A 12,281-nucleotide genomic window follows, 5' to 3' on the forward strand; every position below is an offset into this window, starting at 1 on the left:
TGGGCCAAGGCCTCAATCTAAAGGCCCAAAATACTAACTAAGCATTGGGCAGAGCTGGCCCATGTGCCTCTTATTATGGGAAAGTAACAAATAGTCCCTAAATAATATTTTCTTTTCTAACTTATCCTCCTAGTTTGACACATTCCTCTTTAACAGTTGCTGTTAATCCAAATGTGAAGTATTTTTCTACAAATTAGAGCCTTGTTTTAATAATTTATGATTATTGTTCATAATAAAAAGTTTTCTTCACCTTTCACCAATAAATCATGGCAAATAATTTCTGATTAATATAATTATTAGCATTAATTATCACCATTAATTTAGTGTGTTCATGGCTTCATAATTTGATTAAATTCTCTTCATCTTACGTTCATCCTTCACTGTCAAATCACCACCACCACTTCTTTTTAGTGTCAACTTCTTCTTTATCTTTTTCCTTTACTCTCTTTGCTTTTAACTTAAGATTTCTGTTGATGCTTCCAAATGTTAATGAGTGATAACCACCTGATGTTACTTTAATAAAGACATTAAAAAGAAACATGATTTTATTAGTTATCTTTGTTAGTATGATTTAGACATGGATAAGTAAATAACAAAAACAGAAGCAGCAGAATTAAGTAAATTTCTGAGAAAGCTGGATTTTTGACATACATATATATATATATATATATATGAAATATGTCCTTAGTGATCTCTATGTACAAACTCAAACTCTCTCTCACTCTCTCATTTGCCAAAAAAACAGAACAGAGCTTAAAAATCTATAATTGGCTCTCCAATTGTAAGATTTCTCTCCACATTTCCATGGCAGATTGAAGAGCTTGGCTGTGATGAACTTTGAATATCTTGTTTACATTTATATTATGTGTTGCACTTGAGAAGAACAGTGTTGCATTCATGGCCTTTGCACTTGCTCTTGCCTGCATAAACAATAAGTCAATTTGCTTTACTTTCATTAAATTATTGGAACAAAGAATGATTCCCATATGAAGAATACAAAGAGAATACTTTTGACTAAGTACTCAATTTCAAATCAAGGAAACTTCAAGGAACTTTAAATTACCTCATTTACTATTGTCCATTGCATTTCAGGTGGAAGCTGAACAAAGTCATCAAACTTTGTCCCAATTAGAACAGGAATTGCTGTCTACACAAAGAAGCACAAGTTCCACAGAAAACTTCATCAGAAATCCATTCAATAAAAAAAAGCAAATGAATTTCACTTCAATTTCAATACCTTGTTCCATTTTCTTGCTCTTAAATACCAATTAATAGAGTTATTAAGAGTAGACCTTGTAGTAAGATCAAACATGATAAGAATAGCCACTGCATCTTTACAAGCTATAGGGACATGATCAACACATCTTTGATCACCTAAACAAACATAAATCCATACAAAAATAAAAAATAAAATCACACACAAGAAAAAAAAAAAACAACAACAACAACTTAATCACAAAACACAAAAAAATACAAACACAAACCTCCAACATCCCAAATACTAAAAACAATACGAGCTCCTCTAACCACCATAGTCTTATCCATCAAATTCAATCCATTCATCTGCAACCCCTTCTGTTCATCCTGATTCATCTCCCCAACATACTTATTCTACAACCAAAAACATATATATATATATATATATATATATATATATATAAGAAACAAGTATATAAACATAATAAAAAAATATATATAAAGAGAGATACATAAAAATAAATATACCATGAAGCTGGTCTTTCCAATGTGGCAATCACCAAGAAGGCTAACCTTGAGAGCCAAGACGTCGGAAAGATCACCGGAAAAGTGAGATGAGGCTGGGGTGACCAAAGTGGCCGCCTCCGAGACATCATCAACCTGAGGCTCATGAAAGCAAGACTTTAGTTTGAGACGATGGTAGCGAAGCCGAGCACCACAAAGGGAAGGTGAAGAGCAAGAGAGTAATTGATCCCAGAGAAAGCGAAAGAACCGGCGGAGAACACCAAACCGGAGAACAAAAGACCAGTCAATGTCAAGCCGGACGATGGTGGTCCGGTGGTGGCGCCAGACAAGAGTCATGTTGGACAAGATAGTTATTTTTGAAGGCCTTGAGGCAAGGCCATGAACAGGGGAAAGCAGAGGAGGAGGAAGAGGAGAGAATGGAATGCTATTTTTTTCTTGTTGTTGGTGTAGACTGAGATAAAAAAGAGAATTAAATTGAAGTGTTTTGTTTTTGATTATTATTTATGTGTATGGTAACAATGAACGACCGGGTGGTATGGAAAAAGACTGCGTGTGGAGAGAGAGAGAGAGAGAGGGATGGTTGACCTGTTTTTTAAGTCTAAATTGCCGGCTTTCTTCTTCTTCTTCTTCTTCTTCTTCTTCTTCTTTGGTTTACTGTGTGCTCTTTGAGTTTAAACTTATTTTTAACTAACTTACAAGATGGTATATTTGGTTGTTGGAATGGAAGAGATATTATATATATATATAATTTAATTCATAAAAAAAATATATTTATTTATTCATTTATTATAGAAAAATTGGATCAACCATTGTTTTTATCTTTAAAAAATAATAAATAAAATATAAGTGCCGATGAAATGCTAAAAAATGATTAGGGTAAATAATAGAAATTCGAATCTCTCAGCTTACAGTTCATATTTAGGGTCCCATGTGGGAGTTCTATGTGAGGATTACCTCTCGTTCTCCCCTCCAGGGTTACATGACTGGGGAATTATTCTCAGAAGATCATTCAAGCCATCATAACTGGTGCATCTCTGTACTTGATTATTCTTTGTTTTGTCACATGTCAATTTTATCAAAAAATAAAATAAAATAAAATACAAAAATATGCCGCTTAATCCACCATTGACTTAAAGTAGTTAAAGTGAAATAGGGGATGCTGACTAGGAGATAATTACTAGGGTTATCAATTTGATAGGGTCAATATAAATTTTTTTATTATCTTTTGATATATATATATATATGATAATTTTTTAATCGTTTTACCTGCATCTTCTATTTTTATCCAATTTTATCATAAAGTGAGGATTTTTATTAATATTATTATATAGGATGATTTTGTTAAGGATTTGTTAAAAAAAATTAAAATAAAATAAAAAGCACCGTCTTCTTAGTGTAGTGAACCATATGGCTAAATCACTACTTCATTAACAATCAAAACTGAGTAAAAAATAATAAATCAATACAAAACTAAAGAGTATGCCCCTATCCTACTAGAGATGAATTGAGATTAAATTAAAAAAAAATACAGTAAATACACCAAATATACCAGTGAAACTTAAAAAATGATTGTTGTAAGTGGGATATAAATCCTATGCTGCATTGCAAAGTTGATCAAATATATGGTGAACAAGATTAATATATATATATATATATATATATATTAATCATTTATTATAGGTTATTACTTAAAAAAAAGACACCAAACTTTATTGAATGGGATTAAGTTTAGATAGTTAATTTGGCTTTAGCTTCAAAGGAGGTAAGTAAAATTATTAAAATGTTTATTTGAGGGGAATATTATGTATATAATCATAGCTAGTGGTACTTGGTAGAATGCTTTGATGATTTGCACTAGTAGACACAATATCACTATCACTCACAAGTCTTTAATTGTGACATTTGCCTAATTAGGACACTTGTTACAAGGTGGGTTTCATCATTAGCAAGGGCCAAACAATTAACAAGGTTAAGGATTTAGTGGGGAACTTAATTAAGAAAGAGAGTCTTGTCAACAAGAACAATTATAATTCATTTTTTTTACTCAATTGATATGTACTTATTCAACTAATAATCACTATATTTAGAAAATTTTTTTATGAAAAATAAAATATTACAATATAATTAAAAAAACATGCAACCATGAAAATAACTACTCACATTTAGTTGTATTTTACTAATAAATTTGGATAAAATAAAAATGAAATATTCTTTACTAATAAACCCCTAACCTAACTTAGGGTATAGGGTTGAGAATATAATCTTTGTTTACTAAGTGGTGGGTGGCTGAGATGGTCCCCTGTAACCCTTCATTTGGAAGGAAGCTAAACTATTATTTAATTAATTTTTTTGTTTGATTTAATTTTTAAATTTTAATTAATATAAGATTTGGTTATTAGTGATAAATTAACCAATTGTAGGTGGATACATGGCATACTAAATTAACTCCCACTAAATAAGTAATTAAGTATTAAGAAGTATAAGGGTTATTAAGGCATCAATAAAGCAAACGTGGGACAAGCACATAGGTAAAGATATTTAGGACACCTAAAAGTTAGTTGAGAATTATAAATAAACACAATTCCTATAATTAACTAATGCAGCATGAACATGGTAAAATATTTGCATAGGTGCAACACATTAATTTTAATTTATTCCAACCATTCCCTATTAATAAACAACAGTTAAAGGATAATGTATCATCATTTAAGCAACCGACCGGGAATATATAATTCATAATTAAGTTTTATTAAGTTGTTTTAATCAAATTGAATACTCTTGACTGTTAGATCTTTTTCTTTTTAGCATACCTTCCTTCACTTAATCAAAAAAGCAAAAGTGAGAACTTCTTTAGCTTTTATGTATATTTTTTTAAAAGAAAAGAAAAAAGAAATAAAAGAAAAGTTGTTTTCTCTTACACAAAAGCATCATAATTCTTGTTAGGCTTTTTAAGTGGGATTTCCACAAAACTTAACATGAGTGTATTATTGTGCACATACTTTTCTCTTAAAGTAGAGAAAAATATTTAACACCTCTATCATCACTTTGTTTCAAACTAATCAGATAACTATAAGCACTTAAGTTAAACATAAGCTTTATTATATAAACTTAAACAATAATTAATTGCTATTATCAAGGTGGGAAGCTCTTGCCTATGTAATTAGATTTTGGATTTTTGTGCTTGCATGTGGAAGTTGTTCTTGGGTTGCTTCCAAATTGATTCATCATTTTGGATTTTTTATTTTTTTTTATAAATGGTTGAGCTGTCCAAAGATCAATCTCTCCAAGGCTTTAGGCTTTTGATATTTTCTTATCTATTTAGTAGAAATCAGTAAGTTTAATTCCAAGTGTAGTTATGTTTGGATTATGTTTTTAAATCCAATTTACTTAATAATCCATATACAAAAGAAAACTATTTCACTGTCTCTAAGGTGGTGTATTTAAAAAAAGAAAAAAAGAAAAAATGAAATTTTGAGAATGAAAACATATTCTAATTCATATGATAAACAAAGCAAGTATTGCAAACATTACACTAAACCAAACCACATCTTGGAGACTTGGATGCATTTGGGATTGTGATTAAAAAGGACACTGTGAACTTTATATAAAGCATTGATGGCACCAAACAATGAAGACTCTAAAACCAAAGCACCTTTTCCTTATTACGACAAATACCCACAAAAGATGTGTTTGGATTTTTAATCAACTTTGGTCAAATTTTGATTACTCTAATTGATGGTGATTAACTAGAAAACAAACTCTAATATCCATATCAAACTAATTTACATGTACCAGTAACCAAAACAACTGACCCAAGAATTTTTATTTTTATTTTATTTTTTTTTAAGACAAACACCCTATTTAAGAGATTATCAAAAAGGGCATGCAAACTACAGAAGTGCACAAATTACTGTGATTTACATACTTTCTGCTTTCAATCTTAAAACAATGAAACCACTATTTCTCCCATACAGGATCCATTCCCAAATTCATAAATAATATTGATAAACAGTATTTAACCTAAAATATACCATACATGAATAATAATATCAAAGAAAGGATTCAAACCCTTACTCTCTTTTAACACTCTAATGTCGTACCATCCGCTCTATCCAATTGTTAAAATTAACCCCAAAAATCACACACATCAAAATTGATTAAAAAAATTAATTAAAACAAAATGTTGTTGCATGAACATAATAACCACCACATAGTTCAAAGTCAATGTCTGATTCTGCAACCGAAAAGAACAACTTGTTGCAAAGATTAAAGAAACTAGCTCATAATGGAACACCCCACCATCTTGAGATTGATGGGAGGAAGCTATACAAGATAGCAAAGAAGGAGAAAACAATGTAAGGGATGTACCTTTCCAGCAATAACAGTAAAGCTTCAATTTCAGTGTAGTTATTCAACACTTCCCCCATCACTGCCCCCTGAACAACAACAACAACAACAACAATGTACTAAATAACCAACAAATCAAACAACAATTCTGACAAAACATTTTTAGTATAATTGTATTCAAAGTCTGCAACACAGAAAGGAAATCACTGCATACCATGGCAGTGAGTGAAGAGACTCCAGCCATAAGAGTTGTGGTGTTGACCCAGGGCTTGCGAGCGAGGATGCCGTACAAGTTGGTGATGGAAAGAGGCCAGAGGAAGAGGAGCTCCAGCCAGGCGAGGCCGACAAAGAAGCCTGGCCTCTTGATTGTCAAGTAGTCATCATACTGCTCTGAGTAATAGTGGTTCAGATCCACCAGCAGCGGCGGGTATAGCCAGGGTAAGCATGCCTGCGCCTCGAACAGCGGCACCAACACCACCATCACCAGCGAGAAGGCCACCACAACGAAGCCTACCAGCCCAGAAATGACACCCATTGACTACAAACTGAAGTCTCCTCCCTGTTCTTAATAAATCACAAATGGCATAACTTTGCAGGAAGTTGACTACTTGGACCATTTCAAGCCACAGGTTTTTATTCCACACGGTTATACGAAGAAATTTATTCATATTGACCATAAGTCTACAAGGCATTCAAACAAAACACCAAACAGTTGCTGCAAATCATACAAGACCAAAGCTTACTCATCAATAAAGTTTTGGATCGAAACTTAAGGTTAATGGCAGGATAAAATTAAAGTACAACAATGAAGACACCTTCCAGGGTAGTTAATCTCTCTTCTTCGAATTATTTGAGTCTTCAGGAGCAGCATCATCCTCAAATAAGGGCATTAATCCTCGAATAACGGCAAAGATGGCAAAGAACACAAATGGGAAATACATTTGCAGCAGCTTGTTTGAAGCTCTACCAGAACCTATTAGCTCCCCCATCAGTGCAGCCTGGACCATGAAGTTATTTAAATGATCAAAAAATTGGATTATGAAATGAAATTAAAACAAGGATAGAAAGTGATATACTTCAAGTCATAGGCTCATAGCTTTAGATTAAATGTTTGCGCTATCACAGCACACTCCACAGACTGATTTAGCTTAGTGCATGATTGACATCAGTAATACCAACCATTCATAACTTCATCTAATTGCAAAAAATAACTATTAACATTTGAGAGATTTCATGCAAATAATCACATAAAAATTGGTTCCATCAACCGGGAATCCTTGAAGTGAAATCCTCAAATAATTTGGCAAAAATCTATTCATGAAGGTGGGGGCTTCATCAAATTAAAGCCAATTGAAGGTGTGCATTTTAACAGAACTTGTAACAAATCTTAGTGATAGCATGAAATCCTTAATCTTTTTAACATCCCTTGAGGCTATCACAGAGAATTCAAAGTAAAAGAACTACTACTCCAGCTCAAGGGAGCAACAAGGATACTGCCTGTACTGATCCCAACAATAGTTCAATTAAATGGCGAACTTATTTCAAGCTAAAGCCACTTCAACAATAAACAATTATAAACTTATAGCACTGAGATTATAATCTAAAAGCTCAAACACTAAAGCTTCCAGAAATTATCCAAATTTTTACCAATAGTTCCCTTTTCTATGTATCTGAGTTATATTAGATGCAGCAAGTTCTGGAATTTAATTCATATTACAAGATTTTGACCAATGTCATATGCAGGGAAACAATCGTAGAGCTCAATATCATGAAACAGAGATCAAAAGAAAATTAAAAAAATGAAAACTGTTCAGGGATTAGATCAAAGAACATTAATTGTTAGCAGATATCCCTGGCGCATTCACATAAACCAAAATTCCCTTCAACATTGACACAACCACACATATTAACACATCTAAGTATCAATATCAAACCAGCATTTTGTGTTTCCTGATTTTGAAGAGAAGAATACTTTTTTTATGAAAAATTTTACATTGTCAAGCTCCGAAAGAAGCAAAAATGGAAACCGATCATCAACAACCAATTCATTCACAAGAGAAATACAAACCAAGAATAAAAAAATCCTACACAAATAGAAAAAAATCATGGAAAAAAAATAGCGAGTCTTATTGAGAAAAAGAGTAAAAAAGGGCGAAGCAATGCGTACCATGGAGGTCCCAGCGGAGACGCCAGTCATGAGCGATGTGGTTGCAGCCCAGCGCTTGCCTGAGAGGATTCCATAGACATTGGCGATGGAGAGGGGCCAGAGCAAGAGAATCTCAACCCATACGAGGCCAAGAAAGAAGCCCGGCTTCTCCTTCATCAAATAGTCACCATACTGCTCAGCGTACCAGCTTTTGAGCTCCACGAGCTGGGCCGGGTACAGCGACGAGGAGAAAGCACGTCTGCGCGTCAATGAGCGGCACCGCCACGGCCAGCACCGCCGAGAAGAGCACCACCACGCCGCTCACCAGCCATGAGAGCACCCCCATTGCTTGAATGTGAGGTTGAAAACCCACGCCTTGAAATCCAGTCTTTTTTTAACGCCAAAAGTCGTAGTACTATGTCCTTTGGAGCATTGTACGCTAACATGTTCCACCACATTCAATAAGATGAGAGGGTTTTTACCTAATTTTTATAATCTTATGAATTATATATATATATATATATATATATATGCACATATTTTTTTTTACATTGGACTTTTTTTTTTTGGTTTATCTTTCAGTTTCCACAATATTTCTGTTTGTACGTTTTCATAACCGTAATTCATTTTTTTTTTTTGAAAAGATGAATAAATCACTTCAATTAAGAAAAGTAACAAGTACAAAGACCCACATGCCTTAGCAACACAAACAAATCAAGGCACAAAATAACCTAAAGGACCCGCACAAACCACAAGAAGTAGCACAACACAAATAGACAACCAACAAAAAGAAAAAAAGAACAACACACTGACAAAGGGCGCCACACCGTGCCGGAACCAAACTAGAAACTAACCCATGGATTGGGCCAAAGTAACCTCAGAAGGCACAACACCTCCTGACTTCTCCGAAGGCATAACTCCACCAATTTCCTCCACCCGGGATCCATCAGGAAACAGACTACGACGAATGGAATCAGCAGGAGCATCCAACTTCGCTTAAGACCCCTTAACAACTGAAGTAAACCAAGATAATAGCGTATGATCAATTTTAATGGTAAGAGCATGCACAACCAAGCAATTAGCATTAAAAATGCAATCATTTCTAGCATTCCAAATATTTCAAACAATAGCTTTAACCACCAGATCCCCTAACTCCCGAGAATCATTCCTCAGCGAGGAACGCCAAGAACCGCAGACCAAATGCATGAATCTAGGAGCTTCCGGGAGGTGAAAGAGGCGCTCAAAGTAGTCCCACACTTGTCCAGCAAATGAGCACTGGAGGAACAGGTGATCCACCGTTTCCAATCCAGCATTGCACATAACACAGGTAGCAGTAGGGAGACGGTTGCACCTTCTTCTTTCAAAGTTCTCAAGAGAAAGAACTCTATCTTTCCAAGCAAGCTAGTTAAACAAAGTGATTTTCTTGGGACATGAGTTACGACAGAAAAATCGCGCAACAGGACACCGCAACCCACCATCTATCAAGAAGTTATAAAATGATTTAACCAAGAAGGTGCCATTGCCCGTAAGTCTCCACCACTTCCTGTCGCCCCCACTTCCATCTAGGCCTTGAATCCGCGTCAAGGTATTTTGGATATCAAGGTTAGCCGAGAAGGGGGCCTGCCCACAAACAGTCATCATTTCTCGTACTGTACTATTGGGTGCACTCGTCCTACTAAACTCCTCAGGCCAAAGAAACATAGGAGCACAACCATTAATCCAACGATCTTTCCAAAAAAGAGTCTCCGTCCCCGAGCTCACGCCTTGTAACACACAACCTCTTAGAGCAGGGAGGCAGCTTAGCACCCCTTTCCAAAAAAAGGATACCCTCCCAGAAAGCCGGGCGAACATGTTCCAACGCTGCATGCTATAGTTAATCAATATAACATTCGCCACACACCAAGACGCATCAGACATGAACTTCCACCACCATTTGTCCCAACAACGCTTAATTGAAACACTGCAAATCTAATATACCCCAACCCCCAAATTTGAGAGGGCGGCAAAGAGTCATCCAATCAACTAGTCTACATTTAGGATGGTCAATATCCATCCCAGACTACAAGAAATCTCTACGAATCATGTTTATCTTTTTAATGACCCGGCAGGGTACCTTAAAAAGGGACATCCAATATGTAGGAATAGCCAAAAGGACAGAGTTAACCAAAGTAAGTCATCCACTCAAGCGACAAGTATGTCACTTTCCACGAGGCTAGCCGTCTGCTGATCTTAGTTATGATCTCCTTCCCAATCCTTTCTACGAGGCCTTCTACCATAAATCGGGATACCCAAATAGGTAACCGGGAGGATCCCCCTTAGAGCAACTGAGGGTGTTAGCCGCAACTGGATCTGGAAAAGAGTCATGGCCGGAAGCATAAAGACAAGTTTTGGAAAAATTCATCGCTAACCCGGTCATCCCTTCAAAGACGTATAACATCAGCTTAATCATCCTCAAATCTTCAAGGCCACCCAAAGTCAAGACTAGCAAATCGTCTGCATAGTCCAGGTTACATTTACGCCCGTAGTCCCCTAAAGGCACCCCAATCAACACCTTGGATCTAAGTGCGTGAGTGAACATAGAGCAGAGGGTGTCCATGACGAGCACAAACAACATGGGAGACAACGGATCTCCTTGTCTTAAACCCCTTTGGTAACGAACATAGCCATAGAAGACAACATGGGAGACAAGATACTTTTAATCCAACCCACCCACCTATCTCTAAAGCCCTTGACTTTCAATAAATCAAAAAGGAAGTCCCAATCCACCGTGTCAAAAGCTTTAGAGATGTCCACTTTTAAAATATGACCAGAGGCCCGATGCTTATGAATGCTAAAAAGCAGTTCATTCTGTCGTGGCAATGTTATCAAGGATGCATCGACCTTTGAGGAAGGCCGACTGTTCAGGTTCCACCAGGTCAATTAAAACCTTATTGAGCCGAGTGGCCAATAATTTGGAAAGGATCTTCAGCGTGGAGTTAATCAAGCTGATGGGTCTGTAGTCACTGGGAGAGGCCAGCGACAACTTTAGGGATAAGGGCGATATTGGCTCAATTGATCTTCTCCAGGTTAGCTCTAAGGTATTAGAAATCTTTACAGAGCCGGAAAAGGTCCTCACTGATCATATCCCAATTTTGCTTAAAGAAGAAAATAGGAAATCCATCCGGCCCCGGCGCTTTGTCGCCCCCAAGGTCAAACACAGCTCTTTTAACTTCCTCAATCGTAAAAGGCCTTTCCAGATCCACAAGATCAATAATCTCCTTATGCGCAAACGGTTTATGTAAGTCCACTCTGAACCTCGAAGTTCGCCTCTGCCCTAAAAGAAACTTAAAGTGATCAGCAAACGATCTACCAATCTCATGGGGAGACACAAGCGTGTTCTCGCCAATCCAAAGCTAAGGAATGAAATTGCGATTCTTGCGACCATTTGCAGCAGCATGGAAAAATTTTGTGTTTTCATCGCTTTCTTTTAGCCATTGCAGTCTAGATCTCTGCTTCCAATAGATCTCTTCTTGTTTGCCCAACTCCGCCAAATTCTCAAAGAGAAATTTTTCCTGATAAACCTCCTCCGAAGTGAGCCTCCTGGATTCCTTAATAATATCCAGATCCTCAACATCATTCAGCAAGGCCAGTTTCTTGAGTTTAATTGATCCAAAATTAAACTTAGCCCAGTGCCCTAGCTTAGCCCTAAACCCCATGATCTTTTTGGCAAGGATGAAAGCCCCACATCCCACAGGTGTAATATCAGACCACCATTCATCTATTTTTTTAAAAAAATAAATATGAACCAATTTTCTACATTTTTATAATCGCATGTGCTTTTTTTAAAAAAAATGAATCAGAGTAATTTAATCATTTTTATAAAAAAAATAAATTAAATATTTAAACTTATCATCATATAGTAAAACTTCCAAGCATACAATGAGACTGTAAAAACTCAACACTATATACATCTTGCCTTATTCTTTCATTTCCCTGATAGAAATATATACTGAAAATTATGCTTCTATGATCATATATATATATATATATATATAATATAATATAATATAAAATTGAGAGAGAAACA

At 35.6% G+C, this 12,281-nt stretch overlaps 3 protein-coding genes across 3 annotated transcripts; all 3 read right to left on the minus strand.

Annotated features, from left to right (window-relative positions):
- Positions 1-639: 639 nt before the first annotated feature.
- Positions 640-2,298, minus strand: LOC120266597 (septum-promoting GTP-binding protein 1-like). Its single transcript, XM_039274238.1, is given in 7 exon segments — positions 640-801; positions 803-838; positions 840-920; positions 1,064-1,147; positions 1,238-1,374; positions 1,485-1,611; positions 1,726-2,298. Coding segments are annotated over 7 exon segments (846 nt in total). The 5' UTR covers positions 2,059-2,298; the 3' UTR covers positions 640-753.
- Positions 2,299-5,875: 3,577 nt separating this feature from the next.
- On the minus strand, positions 5,876-6,622 carry LOC120266319. Its single transcript, XM_039273939.1, has 2 exons — positions 6,284-6,622; positions 5,876-6,158 (listed from the first exon to the last, which is right to left on the minus strand). Exons 1-2 carry the CDS (start codon positions 6,602-6,604, stop codon positions 6,003-6,005), a joined length of 477 nt encoding a protein of 158 aa, XP_039129873.1. The 5' UTR covers positions 6,605-6,622; the 3' UTR covers positions 5,876-6,002.
- Positions 6,623-6,715: 93 nt separating this feature from the next.
- On the minus strand, positions 6,716-8,584 carry LOC120266318 (sigma intracellular receptor 2-like). Its single transcript, XM_039273938.1, is given in 3 exon segments — positions 6,716-7,067; positions 8,237-8,470; positions 8,472-8,584. Coding segments are annotated over 3 exon segments (495 nt in total). The 5' UTR covers positions 8,562-8,584; the 3' UTR covers positions 6,716-6,896.
- Between the last annotated feature and the right edge of the window lie 3,697 nt (positions 8,585-12,281).

The sequence above is a fragment of the Dioscorea cayenensis genome, chromosome 8 (assembly GCF_009730915.1).
Source record: "Dioscorea cayenensis subsp. rotundata cultivar TDr96_F1 chromosome 8, TDr96_F1_v2_PseudoChromosome.rev07_lg8_w22 25.fasta, whole genome shotgun sequence".
NCBI lineage: Eukaryota > Viridiplantae > Streptophyta > Magnoliopsida > Dioscoreales > Dioscoreaceae > Dioscorea > Dioscorea cayenensis.

Excerpts from the sequence above, each read along its gene's own strand:
- LOC120266319 (XM_039273939.1), bottom strand. The coding sequence starts at position 6,604 with ATGGGTGTCATTTCTGGGCTGGTAGGCTTCGTTGTGGTGGCCTTCTCG. Across the intron at positions 6,159-6,283 it reads TCTCTTCACTCACTGCCATG|GGGGCAGTGATGGGGGAAGT; the intron begins GTATGCAGTGAT and ends GTTGTTGTTCAG.